The sequence below is a fragment of the Drosophila suzukii genome (assembly GCF_043229965.1).
Source record: "Drosophila suzukii chromosome 2 unlocalized genomic scaffold, CBGP_Dsuzu_IsoJpt1.0 scf_2c, whole genome shotgun sequence".
In the NCBI taxonomy this organism is placed as follows: Eukaryota; Metazoa; Arthropoda; class Insecta; order Diptera; family Drosophilidae; genus Drosophila; species Drosophila suzukii.
This window is the reverse complement of record NW_027255896.1, coordinates 34,441,494-34,462,270: the sequence shown is the minus strand read 5'-3', so window position 1 is coordinate 34,462,270 and position 20,777 is coordinate 34,441,494. Positions and strand designations below refer to the sequence as shown.

General features: G+C 36.1%; 2 protein-coding genes and 1 long non-coding RNA gene across 4 annotated transcripts in view; 2 read left to right on the top strand and 1 right to left on the bottom strand.

The window, feature by feature from the left end:
• Positions 1-11,980, bottom strand: part of Marf1 (meiosis regulator and mRNA stability factor 1-like protein) — a 241,210-nt gene extending 229,230 nt beyond the window's left edge. For both annotated transcript variants that reach the window (XM_070998303.1, XM_070998304.1), the window contains exons 1-2: positions 11,849-11,980; positions 9,993-11,795 (exon numbers count right to left, since the gene is read on the bottom strand). In XM_070998303.1, the coding sequence (XP_070854404.1) occupies positions 9,993-11,795; positions 11,849-11,926 (1,881 nt within the window). In that variant the 5' untranslated portion in view covers positions 11,927-11,980. The remainder of the gene's footprint in view (positions 1-9,992; positions 11,796-11,848) is intronic.
• A 3,139-nt stretch (positions 11,981-15,119) lies between these two features.
• Positions 15,120-15,795, top strand: LOC139354062 (uncharacterized). Its single transcript, XR_011605160.1, has 3 exons — positions 15,120-15,211; positions 15,299-15,580; positions 15,650-15,795. It is a non-coding gene; the product is annotated as an uncharacterized lncRNA (long non-coding RNA).
• A 229-nt stretch (positions 15,796-16,024) lies between these two features.
• On the top strand, positions 16,025-16,441 carry LOC139354423 (uncharacterized). The gene has a single exon (XM_070998654.1). The coding sequence runs from the start codon at positions 16,025-16,027 to the stop codon at positions 16,439-16,441; it is 417 nt and encodes a 138-aa protein (XP_070854755.1).
• Positions 16,442-20,777: the final 4,336 nt, after the last annotated feature.

The following is a 20,777-nucleotide window of genomic DNA, read 5'->3' as shown; positions in this document are numbered from 1 at the left end:
CTCTTTGTCTTAGCAGCTACGAGTACAAGGGAATTTAGATCCAGAATCCTGAACAACACATGTATCATGCTGATTTCGCATTGGCGGGCGGCATGATCAGTCCCACGGTTTTTAGTTCGTATACACAGCTGATAGCCCTGCCAACTGAAGACGAAGGTCAGGACATCTGGCAACTCTAAAAAGCTTGCGAGAAGAAGAAGGGGACTACGAGCTTCAGCGACCGGAACAACATCGTCTGCTTTTACTTTCTGTCCATTGCGACCTCTTTATTTGTAAACTTAATTAATGATCAAGAGTGAAGTGTACACATTATATGCTAATGAATTAAAGGCTAAACTGTTATCTTTGAACTTCAGTCGTTTAACTACTCCCAAGAGCCCCTCTTACTATGACAGCCGTGTACGGCAGCATTTTCGGCACGGCGTCACAACTTAACACATGTCTTTTGCGTAAAATCCTCTGAAACCTCTACTTTTTAAATAAATTTTTTTAAACACACACAATTTTTTAATTTCCTAAAAATAAAAACCAATTTTAATTTTTAAAAATTTTTTAACCATTGGCCCCCCAAAAAAATTTGTTTTTTTAATTTTAAAATATGCCTTTATTGGTCACCTACAATCTGTTCTTTATAGGTTGGAGCCATTTTTTGTTTTCAAGATATCGAATTTAATGTAATAAGCCCTCTGATATTCTCAGCAGTAATCTCGCTCGCTCTCATTAAAAACTTATGGCGTTTGTCTCCTGAGTTATTTAACAATCTGTTGATTCCGCGTTAGTTGAAAATTTAACTGTCATATTTGGTAGAGACTTGGATGCCCATTGGAATAACTCCCAGGGCGTTTGTATTGGGAATATGCTGTTGAAAAGAAAAAGTTGGAAAAAAGATTCCAAAAAACGATGACTATTAAAGGTACGTTTACTGTTAATACCAAAAACCCAAAAATTAGCGATATCTAAGCACTACTCATTACAATAAAAATCGACTTGTGTTAAAATAATTACATAATAAATGCAGTAAATATATTAAGAAAAAACCTATAAAAACAAATAAAACAAGGAAGAACGCTATAGTCGAGTACCTCGACTATCAGATACCCCTTACTCAGCCAAAGGGACCAAAGGGAAATGGAGATATGCAAGCAGCAAAGCGAGATTAAAATGCGCCACCTACCGGCGGTAGACAGGCGTGACAAATTTTTTTTGGTCAATCGATAGGTATGACGAGACCAATACCTTTCAGTTAAAATTTTTTATCTAGCATGAAAACTGTGGGCGTCACAGGATTTCGCGGTTTGTGGGCGTTAAACTGGGCGTGGCAAACTTTTTTTTGGGTCAAACGATAGGTATTGATGTGAACAATACACTTCCGTTAAAATTTTTATACTAGCATCAAAACTGTAGGAGCCACAGTTTTGGGCGGCTTGTGGGCGTTAGAGTGGGCGCGGCACTGTACTGAAACAAACTTGCCCTGCGCAGGAATCTTAGGAATCTGCGTTCCTAATCCCAGTATTGTAACTCTCATAGTTTCCGAGATCTTAGCGTTCATACGGACAGACGGCTAGATCGACTCTGCTAGTGATCTTGATCAAGAATATATATACTTTATGGGGTCGGAAACGCTTCCTTCTGCCTGTTTCATACTTTCCGACGAATCTAGTATACCCGTTACTCGTAGAGTTACTCTACGAGTAACGGGTATAAAAAGGAAATATCTTTAATTAAGATCAAATAAGTATAAGCTTTACCAATTCTAAATTTGTAGTTAAAGTTTATTATAACAATAGCAGACAGATACCCCATACCAGATATTAATGGAGTTTTAGCACAATTAGGAAATAATAAAATGTTTTCTGTTTTAGATCTCAAGAGCGGGTTCCATCAAATTCCTTTAAAAGAAAGTGATGTGGAAAAAACTGCCTTTTCCGTGAACAACGGAAAATATGAGTTCACAAGACTTCCATTTGGACAAAAAAACGCGCCATCCATATTTCAAAGAGCATTAGACGACATTCTTAGGGAACACATAGGTAAAATCTGTTACATTTATATCGACGATATAATTGTATTTAGTCCAGACGCTGAAACCCATTCCAAAAACTTAGAAAAAATATTTGAGACCTTAAATAATGCCAATATCAAATGCCAACTAGACAAGTGCGAGTTCTATAAAAATAAAGTTGAATTCTTAGGTTTTGTAATATCAGATAAAGGAAAAGAGACAAATCCCAATAAGGTAGAAGCGATCGCCAACTACCCTTGTCCCAAAACTGTAAAAGAATTAAGAGCATTCCTTGGACTGTCTGGATATTATAGGAGATTTATCACGACTTTACTTAGAGGCGAGGACGGGCGTATTTCAAAAAAGGCTTCATCGAGAAAAACCATCCACCTCAACGATGAAGCTATGCAAGCTTTTGATAAACTTAAAAGCACCCTAATATCAAAGGACGTAATATTACAATACCCTAACTTTAATGAGAAATTCGTACTAACAACAGACGCTTCCGACCACGCAATAGGAGCAGTACTTTCACAAAAAGACAGACCAATAGCTTTCATATCCAGAACCCAATCACAAACAGAAGAAAACTACGAAACAGCTAAAAAAGAAATGTTAGCCATCTCTTGGGCAGTAAAATCGCTTAGAGGATACCTTTACGGTGGAACCAAAGTTAAAATTTTCACCGATCACGAACCACTTACACACGATTGTACCTGGAAAGGAGGAATCGCAATAAAGAGATGGAAATCATACCTTGACGAATACAACAAAGAATTACTTTACAAACCCGGAAAAGAAAACGTAGTGGCTGATGCCTTATCCAGAATCCCAAAAACCAACGAAATTAATTCATTAACCATAACACAACATAGCGCTCAGAGTTCAGGCCACAATCTTATTTACAACGTAGAAGCACCCATAAATGCATTTAAAAATCAAATATTCATTCATAAAGAATATCCCCCTAACTATAAATTCACTATTCCATTCCCAATATTTCATCGGCACATTATCACTCAACCAAACCTTCCAAAAAACACTCTTATAGAATTACTAAAAAAATATCTAAATCCTTCAGTCATAAATGGAATATTTACAACGGAAGAAATAATGGGAGAAATACAAAGAATTTATCCGGAACATTTTAGATTTTTTAAAATCAGGTTCACAAAGAATAAAGTAGAAGACGTAACAAACGAAAGTGACCAAGAAGAAATCATATTAGAAACCCATAACAGAGCCCACAGAAATTCAGAAGAAAATAAAATTCAGCTTGCAGAAAAATATTACTTTCCTAAAATGAAACAAAAAGTAACAAATTTAGTTAAACAATGCAAAGTGTGTAAAGAAGGAAAATACGATAGACACCCACCTAACCCAGAAATTACAGAAACTCCAATTCCTGAATACCCAGGACATGTAATTCACATTGACATTTTTTCCACAGAAAGAAAATTAGTTTTGACCGCAATAGACAAATTTTCAAAATTAGCACAGGCAAAAATTATCAAATCTAAATCAACAGAAGACATTAAAAAACAGCTACACGATATTCTTTTTTACTACGGTGTACCGAAATACGTTGTAATGGATAATGAAAAATCTTTTAACTCAGCAACCATTAATTTAATGATGAAAGATCAATTAAATATTACCATTTTTAGAGCCCCACCTTATAAAAGTTCAGTTAACGGTCAGATAGAAAGGTTTCATTCCACTCTTTCTGAAATTATGCGATGCATTAGGACAAAATAAATTTACAATACTTTTGAAGAACTATTAAATAGAGCCGTTTACGAATATAATAACACAATCTACTCCGTTACAAAAAAAACGACCGTTAGAAATATTTTTTAGAAGAAACGTTACTACTGATCCAGAACAATATGAAAAAAGCTGACGCGATAATATAGAAAACCTCAAACAAAAACAAAAAATTGACCTCGAAAACCACAACAAAAAAAGAAAAGAAATAAAAACTTATTCACCAGGGCAAGAAATTTTTGTTAAACAAAATACAAGATTAGGATCAAAACTATCTCCACGCTTTAAAAAAGAAATTTTCAAAGAAAATAGAAATACAACCGTAGTTACTGAAGCGCGAAGGATTGTTCACAAAAGTAATATTAAAGGAGATTAGGTCCGACACTCCGTAGGGAAATTTTTTGTCCATCGTTGCCCGAAATTAAAAAAAAAAAAAAAAAAGCCATTACCCATAACTCTAAAGATGTTGTCCGCTTGGGGTTATCAGTCCGATCGTGAGGGATCGGCCCATAACCCTAAAAACCAATGTTTAATGGAAATTTTTATACCCGTTACTCGTAGAGTAAAAGGGTATACTAGATTCGTCGGAAAGTATGTAACAGGCAGAAGGAAGCGTTTCCGACCCCACAAAGTATATATATTCTTGATCAGGATCACTAGCCGAGTCGATCTAGCCATGTCCGTCTGTCCGTCCGTCCGGATGAACGCTAAGATCTCGGAAACTATACAAGCTAGGCTATTGAGATTTGGCGTGCAGATTCCTGAGCTTCTTACGCAGCGCAAGTTTGTTTCAGCAGAGTGCCACGCCCACTCTAACGCCCACAAGCCGCCCAAAACTGTGGCTCCTACAGTTTTGATGCTAGTACAAAAATTTTAACTGAAGTGTATTGTTCACATCAATACCTATCGTTTGACCCAGTTTGGCCCAGTTTAACGCCCACAAGCCGCGAAATAGATAAAAAAATGTTAACTGAAATGTATTGGTCTCGTCATACCTATCGATTGACCAAAAAAAAAATTGCCACGCCTGTCTACCTCCGGTAGGTGGCGCATTTTAATCTCGCTTTGCTGCTTGCATATCTCCATTTCCCTTTGGTCCCTTTGGCTGAGTAACGGGTATCTGATAGTCGAGGTACTCGACTATAGCGTTCTTCCTTGTTTTTCTTTGGTTTTGCATTAAAAACATAGTTTTTTAACATTTCTGCAAAGATTTTCGATGTTTTTTAGTTCTGTGGCTTGTAAGGTCCCCATTATACCATTTAGCCTAAGGGTTTTAAAACTTTGGACGTCTTTCTATCTGATTTTTTTTGGTTTATAACCGTGGTAAAGCTTCCAAAATAAATTAGTTTTGTATTACGAATAAAATTGCATCACAATTTCTGAGCTATCAAGGTGAACATGTTGATCCTGTATGAGTTTACATTATGATATGGTAACAACATTATAGTACGAGAATATGCCCATACCATGATACTTTCTTCACCATTATTATTCTTTGCAAATGTGAATTGGGGACTCAATTTTGGATATGTAGGTTATCTGATGTGAATTTACAGTCTTTTTCATCTAAACATGAGCAATTTTCAGCCGCCAGACCATATAAGAGTTTCCCTTTTGTTGTGGGCCTTATTTAAGACTAGTCCTTCAAATTCACCCATGCTCTGCAGTCTAGGGAGATTTTTTTTTGGACGTCAAGCGCATAATTTTGGTTTATGTACATTATATCCAACTTTTTAAGTACGTACAAATATTAAAAAAAAAAAAGCGAGTTGATAGGCGCCTAAAACGGGACCTACTTGCATTCATGCACATGACTTTTTAACAGTTATGGGGTCATTGCGGCTTTCATACTGCGTGCTATTCTTTTGTGTTCTTGTTTTAGGTAACTACTAATCATTATTTTACGGAATTCTACGATTCAACTTAACTTATCTTTTGCATTGCCTTTATAACTAGCTTTTTAAATGTCCTTCTATCTGTATCATTACAGCGCGCTAAATGACCCATTGGGAACACTATTTTATTCATTATTTTACCAATTCACTTAGTAGTACTTATTCTTAATACAACAAAACGAAAAACAGCCAAGAAATCTGAGCAAATGAAGTTTTATACCCAAAAACCGTTAATAGGGCTATTTTTGTTGCCGCATAATTATGCTACTTTCTTCATAAATGTATCGAAGTTTTAAAAACCATCCGCATTACGCCCACAACCACTTTTATTTTAGTTAAAGGATATGTAACCCTACTTACCCGTTCACACAGAATAAAAATATTGCAAAAAATTACCATTTTGTAGCAGAAAGAAAAATTGCCCACACTTTGGTGCTATTTTTGTTGCCGCAACTGTATATTGAGATCGCGGGTAGGTTGCGCATTTCAATCTCGCTTTAGTGCTTGTATATCTCCATTTCCCTTTGGTCCCCTTAGCTGAGTAACGGGTATCTGATAGTCGAGGTACTTGACTATAGCGTTTTCCCTTATTAAATCAATATTCGTCTTTTCTTGTCGATTTAAGATATATTTTTTTGACTTCCAACGTTTTCGGAACCGGAATTCGAGCGTGAAGAGCTTTCACCAATTTCATTAATCTGATTCATTGATTCTCTAATTTCTTCTAAATTTGGATACAATTTCGTTTTTGTGATTGGTATTTCCAGCACTCTCGGATGCTAATAGTAAACGCAATCTCTCGATTAATTCATTGGGATCATCCCAATACTTGTATCCTCTATTATCCTTTGAGTAAGATTTTGTTTTTGTTGTTGTTGCTGTTGTTGTAAGCAAACCTTTGCCGATAAGGTGTGTTTTCGGTTTGAATAGATTTTTTATAATATGCTGGTACTTAAAGGATTTAGACCTCTTAACTTGAGAACTATTCTGATATTTTCGTTTATGAGCGTTTGTTCTTAGCAAAATATCTCGATAATTTTTCAAGTCCGGTTTGAATAATGCGCGGGCTTCGTGGGAAATAGCAATTGAAATAGACCAGGCGTCAATTTCCATTTTTCTTTATCAATAATAATTGTATTATCATTATGTTTCAATTTACTATTTGCAAAATACCATTCACCATTTTCTTTTATATTCAGCGCATACACCCAGAAAAAAATCCGTTCGAAACGTTCAAAAATCAAGACCAAACGTTGTCAAAAAGTGCGTTAGCCCGTTTGTTGACAGTTCATGAACGTTCGTTCGTAAAATGTGACCGAAACTTTAGAGTTGGGTTCCGAACGAATGGTGTCAGTTTAAGAACATTTCGGGGTTAACTTGAGAACATAAAAATATAAAAAAAACGAGGTTTGTGTACATGCTAGACTTTCTGAACGCGTGGTAGAGATTTATTTAATTTCCCACTTATGTTTTGTTAGTGCTAGAATTCAATGTATTTTGGTTATTTTGCTGAAGACAAAGAATTTATTATTAATAGAAGTACATACATATAAACATTAGAAATAATATTTTAATAAAACTTACAATTCACAACCGTCTTCTCGCGGACTCGAACCTGTGATACCATGTGTTGAAGGCGGACGCTCTAGCAGCTGGACCACCGAGCGAATTTTTCGATATCGGAAAATCGGGACACTAGACCGACATATTGTTGCAATAAACAAACATCAACCATGTGGCGAAAAATTATCGATTTCGATAGACTTTAACGCGTCTATCGCAACTTTTTCATGAACGGCGTTCGATATCTGAGAACATTTTTCGAAATTTGGAACCAAGTTGTTCGTCAGTAGAGATTGTTACCAACACCGTTCGATTTTCGTGAACAAACGTTCGAAATGTGAGAACTAAAAATGGAGAACGGACTGTTCGCATTTCATGAAAAATGTTCTTGATTTTTTTCGTTCTTTTTTTTCTGGGTGTACATGTCTAATTGTTTTTGACTTTTTAAAAGTCAAAAACGGTGCTTTCATCGAAACTTTTCTTTTGATTGCAATTTGTTTTTCCTTTTTGACCTTATTGTTGTTGCTGTGGTTGTTGTTTTGTTTTATTATATCTTGGATATCTGGGTCTATTTATCAAAAAACTGTTATCAAGCATAGAATCTCTTTTTATATTTTTTTCTGCTAATTTTAATCTCTTATTAGACTGAGGTGGAGATAAATTTTCTGTGAGAGCATTACGTTTTTGCGGTCTTGGCACAAAATTTACAGTTTTTGATGATGCTTTTTTCAAGCATGGAATCTCTTTTTAGCAGATTAAAAGGTAATTTGAATCTCTTATAATTAGGCTGAACTGCTAAAGAAAAATTCTCTATGTTAGCATTACGTTTGAGAAAAAGACTTAAATTAAAGTCATAATCATCATAATCATCGGCAGCAGCATGGTGAACAGGTGGGTCAGGGGGAGCAGGAGGGACAGGGAGAGCAGGGCTAGGATCTACAGCAGCAGCAGTAACAGGAACAAGAGCATTATTATAATTATTTTGTGTAGTGGATGTACTAACTGCACTGTCAGCAGGAGTGTTTTCGAATAAATTAGAATATTTTGCTCTTTGACTACACCCAGAAAAAAATCCGTTCGAAACGTTCCAAAATCAAGACCAAACGTTGTCAAAAAGTGCGTGAGCCCGTTTGTTGACAGTTCATGAACGGTCGTTCATAAAATGTGACCGAAACTTTAGGGTCGGGTTCCGAACGAATGGTGTCAGTTTAAGAACATTTCGGGCTTAACCTGAGAACATAAAAATCTAAAAAAAAACGAGATTTATGTACACGCTAGACTTTCTGGACGCCTGGTAGAGATTTATTTAATTTCCCACCTTATGTTTTGTTATTGCTAGAATTCAATGTATTTTGGATATTTTGCTGAAGACAGAGAATTTATTTATTAATAGAAGTACATATAAACGTTAGAAATAATAATATGCCAAATAGTAAGGGAACGGAGGTCATTAATGTACTATTTATGCCACTGTCCGCCTTTCCTAACTACTTTGGAGGCCGTCGATTATAGCGTTCTTGTATATTATCCTTATCAAGAATTAACTTTATGTCACTGTGTACCGCAGTCCAAGAAGTGTCAAAGTGCACCAGGAGAGTGTGCAAAGGCATCTACTATAAGTAGCCGCAGAATTGAAAATCTAATTATCCGGTCCGTTAATAACATGAATCTAAAGGTATTGCAAAAACTTAAAGGATTGCATGCCAAAACTTGAAAATTGAATGTGATGGTCCGATCATAACTTCAATCGCTAGGCATTGCAAAAACTAAAAATATTGCATACCACGATTTTTAAAATTTTAATTGGCCTGGGAGAGAAAGCTTTGAACGTGTAAGTGTAAAAAACAAAGAAAATTCAAGCTGTTTGGGGCAGTGGGGACAAGGACATGAGGGACTTTCCGAAAAAAACTGTTGGCCTCTTTGTTCCATAATTTGATTTAGAGATCTGAAATCACTTAAATGGTGTTAAATAGATCGATATATGAATCAATTGTTACTCGATTTTTGAAAAGGCGGCTACTTTGGCGTGTAAACAGTTGTAAATAGTCGAATTTCGCACTGCCGGAATTTGTGAACTACTAGAGCTATAAACTTGTGTTACACTAAAAACCTCACTAACTACTATTGCTTAATCTTTAAACTGTATAGGCATTAGGATTTCTCATTGTTGTAAAAGTTTACAACAAGTTAGTTAGAGCAACAAAAATAGGCACTTTGACGAGTTCACAACAACAAACACTATTTTTGGGTCATGGAATTTAAATTGTTTTCAACAGTTCTATATAAGAAAAATCACCTCTACGATTTTTTGAAAAGAAGGTCAATTATATGATTGATGTTTAAAGCCTGATACTTACCTCAATCGAAAATGCAACGAAACGAAAATTTCCATACAAAAATGTCAGCCAAAAAATGGAATGAACCAAATTTTGTATAGAAATTTTCACTTAGTTTTGTTTTTGGCTAAGGTAAATATTAGGCCTAAATCTAAAACGAAACGAAATCGAATAAAATTACCTCTTAACAATTTAAGGAGTCGTGACGATTGCATCTTCAACATACAAAAGTATTGATATCAGATTTTGTGACGAAATGTGCTTGTACTTTAGACTAATTAAATACACTTTCTAAAATGTTCTCATTCGACACGGTGAAAAAGAATATGCTTTTGTATGCGAGAAGGGTAAAGTTGGAAACGATTTCATTTACCTCTTACATAATTTTTAAAGAAAACTATACAGGCTTTTACTCTACGCGTAACTCACCTCTATTGCATGTCGCATTGCTAAAAGAGCCGATTCTGTGAGCTGGTTCTTGTGCTTAGAATTGAACTCGTTTAAAAAAGTACCCTTGGTAAGGGCTTCTAGTAATTGTGAAGATTGAGCTCCTGACTGTATTTCAGCTGGTACTTTTGCGAGTGCCGTTGCAAATCCTTCCCGCTGGACAATATGGTTGCAAGCCCTATAGCAAAGAAGACGAAACTCAATGTCGTTATTGTGACAGATGACCCATACGGTCTGATTTTTCTTTTTTAGCTCAACGTAGGGCAACAACTCAACTGCCATAGCCATTTCGGAGACACCCAAGGTTTTTGGTTGAACCTGGTAGCCAAACTTTTTCTTGTGCATCATCAGCACTTGATCTAGCTTCATACAGTGCGCTGAGCCTCCAGTGCCCTTGCGTATAAGGTCCTCACATTGCTCAGCGAACACTCTTCTAGCTACCTTTGGCGAGAGCACTATTTCCTTGTCCTCATCGCTGGCCACCCTTATCTCGATTAAACCGCTAATGGCATCCAAAAGGTCGGTCAATTTCAAGAAGCCATAATCACTGAGTCGACATTGATAACCGAAGTGGTAATGGTATGATCGCACAAACTTCTGAAACAAAATCGTGTACTGAAGGGCGTTCTGGAAGAGCTCCACAATTTCTTCGGCAAATACACTTGTTTTCTCCAGTTCACTGTTCGTCTGCTTGCGTTTTGGCATCGATATGAGAATATCTTTTCCGTGCTGCACAGAGCTTAGATCGACGATATTAGAGTTAACTAGCCCATCTAGAATGTCTACAATGTCGCATACTCCATAGTCTGTTACGTCGAAATTTCGATTTTGGGTCTGGGCAAAAACCGCCGGTAACTGAGTTAGCAGTACCGAATTGTTACCACTAGCGCGCAGAACGCGCAATAAATCTGAGGTGAACCTACGTATTTGAGTGCGGTGGGTAAGCGTGATCTGACGATTTTCACCGTCTCCCATGATCTGCACTACAGAAGATAAAGCTTCAAAGAGCTCGATTAGCTTTGTATAGCCGTAGTCTGCCACTCGGCACTGCTTTCCAAAGTGGTTGTGATAGGCCGGAATAAAGCGATTGAACTTCATGGTTGATTTCGGTGACAACTTCACCAGCTCGATAACCTCGCGGGAGATTTGATAAAGCGGGTCGGCCACACAATTTTTATAGTAACTTCCACTATTGGCTCGGTCACTGGCACTGTGACTACTTGAATTTGAGCTAACGAAAATCGCACCTGACGATGATTGTTCCTTATTAGGCTCCAACCAGTTGAGAATTTTAATGCCAAAGTTGTTAGCCTGAATCTGAATTCCCTGGACACAGCAGACCAAGTGCTCCAAGTTGACTCCATTTTCATTCGCTGTGACTGACACTTTTAGCTGTCCTTCAATGCAATGAATAAGGGTAGCCACTGGAATGTCCCTCGGATGCGCCTTAAGCAAGGGATAGATTAGTTTCTGAATCTCCGAAATGGTCATGCAGACATTGGGCAGTGGCTCTATCTCCTGTTCGGCCCATCCCTTGTGCTGCTCCCTTTTAAAGTGAATACTGCAGTAAGGAACACTATGTTGAAGACCTTCCATTAACGGTGAGCTCTCGAGGGTGTTTACTAGTTCCGGCTTTAGACTGATGAACTTATCCTCATTGTTGTCCGAGTTAATTAAACATATGTCCTGCATTTTGTACAAATCCAAAATACTGATTGATGTTTTAAATCGCGACTGAAAAAGCTCCCTGAACTTATACATGGGTAGGGTGTTGTAAGGGACATCCTAAAAAGAATACATTCTTAAAAAGTTAAATGGGATAATGATTTCATGTTTACCTTTAGCAGTCCCGCGACCTGACAACGAAGCGTGTTGATTTCAGTTAAGGAGGAGTCGCGAGTATAACTGACCAGCATGCGCTTATGTCCAATCTTTTTGCGGTGCAAATTGGAGACTACCTGCTTAGCAAACTAGAGTTAAATAAAGGAAATGTCAGATATACATGATTGCATTTTAAGTGTTATTTAGGTTTTAAGATCAATTCAATACATGACAAGCTTAAGTGCCATATGGAAGAAAGTAAACATTTTATGTGTTAATTTAAAAATTTGGTGACCGTCCAAAAAATAAACCTGACAGGAAATGGCTTTATATGGCAGACTTATAATTTAATTTGTTTTTCCTTTTAATTCCAGCCTTCAACTCTTTTGTAGATATAATTTCGATAGCATAAATATCATTGCCTTTTTCTACGTTAAAGAAGCCTTTAATATCATTTTTTCCTGAGTTAAAAACACATGATTCATTTATTGAGCTAGGTATCTCCTGCATGATATAATTTATTACGGTGGGAAATACATGTTAAATTGAAAACAATTTTTTTTCCAAGTTTCCCTGCCTGGGTTATTAAATTTTTTAAGAATATTTTTACATAGCTTTAAAAGCATACACTTAATGACATGTAGCGATTAGCAAATACATCGACAACTTTTAAACTGTTTTTCTCAAGTTCAAGTTTCTCAAATTGGCGAGAATGACTAAAAAAGATTGCCCCACCTTTGGAAACGAGACTAAGCTTTTTTTAATTGTCTAAAATCGGCACTAACGATTTCTGCTTAATCCTTAAATTGTATAGACATTAGGAATCCTCATCTTTTGACATACTTCAAAGAAACACTATTTTAGGGTCATGGAATTTATATTGTTTTTAACAGTTAAACATAAGATACTTAATCTCTACGATTTTTGGGAAAGTATGTCAATTATATGACCGATGTTTCAATTCAAAATGTAACGAAACAAAAATTTCCTTAGAAAACGACAGACAAAATATTTAATGAACCAAATTTTATATAAAAATGTTCATTTCGTTTCATTTGTGACCGAGGTAATGTTCAGGCTAAAAACAAAAACTTCTGATATAAAATAAAAACACCTCTTATCTAGGTAAGTTGTCGTGACGATCGCACCTTTAACAAATAAAAGTAATGTTGGTGCAGTGGCGCCCACAATTTGTATGCTTGAAAAAAAAGTTAACTGAAAGGTATTAGTCTCGTCAATAACTATCGATTGACCCTAAAAAGGTTTGGCACGCCCACTCAAACGTCCACAAACGCCCATAAACGCTTTAATAGATCTGCCGCCCACAAAACAATATGTTGAGATCGCGGGCGCTTTACAATCTTGCTCTGCTACATTAGCTGAGTAACAAGTATCTGATAGTCGATTACAGCCTTATTCCTTGTTTTTGATATTTTTACGGCATGTTAAATTAAAACTTCGAATCCGTAATTTTTACTTTTTCGTTCCAAGTTGTATTATTATTATTTATACTCGTAGAGTAAAAGGGTATACTAGATACGTTGGAAAGTTTGTAATAGGTAGAAGGAAGCGTTTCCGACCTTATGATTATAAATTACATATTCTTGGTTAGGATCATTAGCCGAGTCGATCTAGCCATGTATGAACGCATACTACATACACTCTAACGCCCACAAATTTTAACTGAAATGTATTCTTCTCCTCAATACCCACCGAATGACCTAAAAAAATTTTTTTTCCGCGCCCACTCTAACGCACACAAACCGCCCACGAACTTTAAAAAATCGTGAGTTTGAACGGTGATATCTTGGAAACTATCGAAGATAGATAATTGGAACTTTAGACTTAGATTCCTTAGCTTCGTACGCACCGCAGGTTAGTTACGCGAACATGCCTTGCCCACTCTAACGCTCACAAACCGAGAAAAACAATTTAAACAATTTATACATTTGTCCAACTGGCGGGCAAGAACCTTTACAGAACTGTAAATCCTTATTTATCTCTATTAATGAATATGTATTAGTTTAATGAATACATATAGGTTGTCCCAAAAAAAACATTGCCGTGTTCATTTCAATGCCCTCAAACCTTTCAAGAAGTTAAGACAAGCTAATACACTTGAGCCAGAAAATGACAAACATCCATATGTATTTATGCATGTGTGTGGGTGTTAAAATTGCCAACTTGAATTCGCGGTGAATAGAACTCTTTCAAACAAAGCTGTTCAAATAAATATTTTATTAAATAACTAGTGCAAGCATTTAGATTCAAATATATAGAATTTGCCTTAAAAATGTTTATGTTTGGCAAGTATATATAAATATAAATGTTTTTAGTCTATTTTATGTTTTGCTCTCTCATTCTTGGCGCTGGCTAAAACAGATGCATGCCAAAAAATGAGAGCAAAGGCGCTTCCGGCGCTAAGAAAGTGCGCGGCTAACTTATTCTATTAAATAATGAATAAAATAAACAACCTCAGTAAAATTGATATATGTTCAATTATTTTTTTTTATATTACCGTCGTTTTAAAAGCGACAGTTTTGTTTTGAGTATACACAATTTTTCTCTTATATATACTAATGTTTCGCCAAGCATTGAATTCTTATCAGCTCCCAATCTTAAGCACCGTTAAAATAAAGAAGAACGCGAAGTGATGCCTTTCATAGAAAGTTGATAAATGTGCAAAGTTATTCATTTACGTTTGGAGTGTAATCTGGTAATATTGTCTTGGAACAAATTGACTAAATTTGTGTGATTACTTATAAGCGCCGAACTTAAAATTCTATCGCGATATTTTAAAAAGCTTTAAGTTGAGTACACCCAAATAAAAAACCAAAAGTATACACTTAATAAGCGTTGTGTTAAAAGTATACTAAAGTTAGTATAAAAATGTAAGTATTAACTCAACACTAATTAGTTTCAACTGTATACTTTGTAGTGTAAGTGCTCTACCAAAGAGTATAAAGCATAAACCTGTAGTGTTATTTTTAAACTAGTCATATTTGACTATTTAGTTTATAATTTATACTTTTGGTTTCAACAAAAACTTAATGTAGTATAAAGAAAATGTAGTTTCAAGTTATTACAAAATAGTTTCATGCCAACACTTTATAGTATTAAGCTTATACCAATTATTATATGAGTGAGACTCTGTAGTATAAATAGTATACTGAACATTAAATAGTTTTTCATGGTGTGAAACTAGGACAATAGCGAATATTCGAACATATATTTTGGTGTAAAACCAGGACAACAGCGAGTATACGAACACAGAAAATGCTACCGGAGTTGGCGTTGTTTGACGCGTTAATGATTATTGTGATGATTTATCTCGGTGAGTTTGGTCCCGCATTTTTGTGAATTTTGTGCCGAGTCAACATGTAAGTAAAATATTTGTTCTAAAATTAAAAAAAATCAATATTATATTGTCCCTGTTGGTAAATTTTGTGTGTATTGTGTATTTTCAGATGCAAGTGCTTTGCGCACGCGTACAGATGCATAACGCGAAGGAGCTAACGAACTCGACGTAGTGATGTAAAAAAACGTCGATGCATCGAGCATCGATGATTTTTCGGCGATGTTTTTCGATGTTTTTCGATGTTTTATGTTATGCCGATGTTTATCGATGCATCGATGTTCAACCAAAACATCGGGCGTCGAGTTGCACAACATTGCAGAACATATGGTTTCAGTGCCGCACAGACAAATTCGCGGTTTTTGTTTTAGTTTACCGTGTTTGCAATGCCAAAGTAAGTATTATGTGAAATATATATGTATATAAATATAGTTATTTGCAATTACAAATGTATTTATTCTAGAATAACAACAAAGACAAGCTTTTGCTGGAGGCACTTTACAAAAGTTGACGGAAATTGATATTTTATTATTTTTGATTCTCAATGTAATGAAAAAGACTGCTGAATGCTCATGAATTGATATAGTTTTAAGTTCGTTTATAAAATTGTTAACAAAACCACTCAATGAAGAAATAAAAAAGAAAAAACTAAGAGAGCTTTTATTTTTGTAGTCTTAATTCCTTCTTATTTAAATATTAAAATATCTCAATAAAAAAATTTAATAGGCTTCTACAAATTGAATTAACGAAAAATAACGGAATGGGTTGAAAACATCGATGCATCGATGTTTCTAGCCGATGTTTCACAAAACATCGATGTATCATTTTGCAAACAACGATGAAGATCGACATCGATGTTTCGACCCAAATTTACATCACTAACTCGACGTACCGCCTTTGTGCTGTCAGAACAGCGAGTGCCTTCCGGACGACGCAGCGCTCGTCATTGCAGGCCAAGTTCCCCTATGTGAACTGGTGCGGGAGCCACAGAACCAAGACCGAGGTGAAGAGGAGTGCCAGGATGCAGAGCGTCGACAACTGGCAGGCAGCCTGGGACAACTCCAGCAAGGGACGCTGGACGCTGGACGCAAGGGTAAATAGGAAGCACGGCCAGGTAGATTTCTACCTCACGCAGGCGCTGAGTGGACATGGTTGCTTCCGAAGCTTCCTTAAGCGCTTCGGACACGACACGGAGAACGGTTGTCCAGAGTCCGGCAGTGGGATTGTTGAGGACGATCAGCATGTCCTATTTTAATGTCACCGCTTCGGGTCTGATCGCCAAATGCTGATGAAGACCACCGGGGCAAGGGTTCGGCCAGCGACGGCAGCCTACGCAGCGAGTGTACTGCGAACGCTGCATCGCATCGAGAATGAGAGGAGAGAAGCTACAGCCTAGGTGGCTACCATTGCGCTAAGCAATACCTTGCGGTGATACCGCGCAATCACGGCCCCTACTCTTGTTGCTTGTACTTATTTTAGTCTGTATATACGTGTTAGGTAAAGGAATATAAAAAAAAACACGAAGGAGCTAAAAACATGAGTTTTGTGTTGCGCAAAATATGAATATTTATGAAATAATAACAAAATAATATGTCAAATAGTAATAAAAGAAAAACAACATACAACTTGATTTTATTGGGTTTGGGATACCACGAAAAACAAAATAGTATAAATTTTATACTACAGGCAACGGGGAAATCTTATAAGTTTTATACGAAATAGTATAAAATGTATACTAACGATTTCGATAAATAGCTTAAAAAGTATACTACGGCTCTCTAGATTAGTATAATATGTATACGAAATAGTATAAAACGGAGACTACATAGGATAGCTTTTATACTAAATAGTATAAAAAGTAAACTATCAGCATAAATGTCAGTACACTGAGTGAGTATAAATTGTATACTCGTTAGTTTAACTTTGATTACTTCGAAAGTTTCAGTTTAATACTTTCGGTGTCATAAGGTTAATACGCATCTTATCAAGATATTTTTGACACTCAATAGTTTAGTTTTAATGTACGAATAGTTTAGTTTCTATGATCATTTTTTTTTTTGGTGTAAACGGTTAAATTTAATTAAAATGCCACGTGGAACCGAATTAAGTATCGAAGAGCAGATTAAAATCAAAACAATGGCGGATTGCGGCGTTAAAGTGGGTGTTATTGCTACAACAACAAACAGACATCGCAATACTATATCAAATTTTCTAAAGTCTCCGCAAAAATATGCTCAGAACAATCGAAAAGGTGCAGTTCTTAAGGTTGATGAGCGGACTAAACGCCACGTTCGAGCTTTGGCAACCGAAAAAATGATGAGTTGCGCCCAAATTAAAGCAGAACTGAAGTTGCCAATAACTAGGCAAAGAGTGCAACAAATTTGCCGAAAGGATTTACATCTTCGATACGAAGCTAAGGTGCCAAAACCTAAGCTATTACGACGCCATAAAATGGCCAGACTTGCTTTTTACGAAAAATATAAATTTTGGGTCAATGAATTCCATAATGTCGTCTTTAGCGATGAGAAGAAATTCAATTTAGACGGCCCAGATCAGTGGCGGATCTAGGGGGGGGCGAAAGGGGCAAGCGCCCCGGGTGCCAAATCTAAGAGGCGCTAAATCGAGTCCGACTAGCAATATATGTTTCGAGAATTCATATTTTCCTATCGAAAATGAAGTAGCAGCATCACTCGACTACAATGATATTATTTCTGAATTTGCGGCAATCAAGGCCAGAAAAGTTATATTCTAAAAGTATACTTTATTATAATATTACACCCAAAAAAAAACCAAAAGTATACACTTAACAAGCGTTGTGTTAAAAGTATACTAAAGTTAGTATAAAAATGTAAGTATTAACTCAACACTAATTAGTTTCAACTGTATACTTTGTAGTGTAAGTGCTCTACCAAAGAGTATAAAGCATAAACCTGTAGTGTTATTTTTAAACTAGTCATATTTGACTATTTAGTTTATAATTTATACTTTTGGTTTCAACAAAAACTTAATGTAGTATAAAGAAAATGTAGTTTCAAGTTATTACAAAATAGTTTCATGCCAACACTTTATAGTATTAAGCTTATACCAATTATTATATGAGTGAGACTCTGTAGTATAAATAGTATACTGAACATTAAAAAGTTTTTCATGGTGTGAAACTAGGACAATAGCGAATATTCGAACATATATTTTGGTGTAAAACCAGGACAATAGCGAGTATACGAACACAGAAAATGCTACCGGAGTTGGCGTTGTTTGACGCGTTAATGATTATTGTGATGATTTATCTCGGTGAGTTTGGTCCCGCATTTTTGTGAATTTTGTGCCGAGTCAACATGTAAGTAAAATATTTGTTCTAAAATTAAAAAAAATCAATATTATATTGTCCCTGTTGGTAAATTTTGTGTGTATTGTGTATTTTCAGATGCAAGTGCTTTGCGCACGCGTACAGATGCATAACGCGAAGGAGCTAACGAACTCGACGTAGTGATGTAAAAAAACATCGATGCATCGAGCATCGATGATTTTTCGGCGATGTTTTTCGATGTTTTTCGATGTTTTATGTTATGCCGATGTTTATCGATGCATCGATGTTCAACCAAAACATCGGGCGTCGAGTTGCACAACATTGCAGAACATATGGTTTCAGTGCCGCACAGACAAATTCGCGGTTTTTGTTTTAGTTTACCGTGTTTGCAATGCCAAAGTAAGTATTATGTGAAATATATATGTATATAAATATAGTTATTTGCAATTACAAATGTATTCATTCTAGAATAACAACAAAGACAAGCTTTTGCTGGAGGCACTTTACAAAAGTTGACGGAAATTGATATTTTATTATTTTTGATTCTCAATGTAATGAAAAAGACTGCTGAATGCTCATGAATTGATATAGTTTTAAGTTCGTTTATAAAATTGTTAACAAAACCACTCAATGAAGAAATAAAAAAGAAAAAACTAAGAGAGCTTTTATTTTTGTAGTCTTAATTCCTTCTTATTTAAATATTAAAATATCTCAATAAAAAAATTTAATAGGCTTCTACAAATTGAATTAACGAAAAATAACGGAATGGGTTGAAAACATCGATGCATCGATGTTTCTAGCCGATGTTTCACAAAACATCGATGTATCATTTTGCAAACAACGATGAAGATCGACATCGATGTTTCGACCCAAATTTACATCACTAACTCGACGTACCGCCTTTGTGCTGTCAGAACAGCGAGTGCCTTCCGGACGACGCAGCGCTCGTCATTGCAGGCCAAGTTCCCCTATGTGAACTGGTGCGGGAGCCACAGAACCAAGACCGAGGTGAAGAGGAGTGCCAGGATGCAGAGCGTCGACAACTGGCAGGCAGCCTGGGACAACTCCAGCAAGGGACGCTGGACGCTGGACGCAAGGGTAAATAGGAAGCACGGCCAGGTAGATTTCTACCTCACGCAGGCGCTGAGTGGACATGGTTGCTTCCGAAGCTTCCTTAAGCGCTTCGGACACGACACGGAGAACGGTTGTCCAGAGTCCGGCAGTGGGATTGTTGAGGACGATCAGCATGTCCTATTTTAATGTCACCGCTTCGGGTCTGATCGCCAAATGCTGATGAAGACCACCGGGGCAAGGGTTCGGCCAGCGACGGCAGCCTACGCAGCGAGTGTACTGCGAACGCTGCATCGCATCGAGAATGAGAGGAGAGAAGCTACAGCCTAGGTGGCTACCATTGCGCTAAGCAATACCTTGCGGTGATACCGCGCAATCACGGCCCCTACTCTTGTTGCTTGTACTTATTTTAGTCTGTATATACGTGTTAGGTAAAGGAATATAAAAAAAAACACGAAGGAGCTAAAAACATGAGTTTTGTGTTGCGCAAAATATGAATATTTATGAAATAATAACAAAATAATATGTCAAATAGTAATAAAAGAAAAACAACATACAACTTGATTTTATTGGGTTTGGGATACCACGAAAAACAAAATAGTATAAATTTTATACTACAGGCAACGGGGAAATCGTATAAGTTTTATACGAAATAGTATAAAATGTATACTAACGATTTCGATAAATAGCTTAAAAAGTATACGACGGCTCTCTAGATTAGTATAATATGTATACGAAATAGTATAAAACGGAGACTACATAGGATAGCTTTTATACTAAATAGTATAAAAAGTAAACTATCAGCATAAATGTCAGTACACTGAGTGAGTATAAATTGTATACTCGTTAGTTTAACTTTGATTACTTCGAAAGTTTCAGTTTAATACTTTCGGTGTCATAAGGTTAATACGCATCTTATCAAGATATTTTTGACACTCAATAGTTTAGTTTTAATGTACGAATAGTTTAGTTTCTATGATCGTTTTTTTTTGGGTGTATATTATACTTTATACTAATATTATAACATTTTTTTGTCTTGCAAAAACACAAATAATAATGTAACTGACAAAAGAATCGATATGAAATACAATTCTTCAAACATATAAGCTTTTAATAATTAATAACCTATTTACACTTTAAATACTCCTAATGTTATTCGTACAGCAAATACGGAGGGGGCGGAATTTTTCGCTTTGCCCCGGGCGCCAGCAAC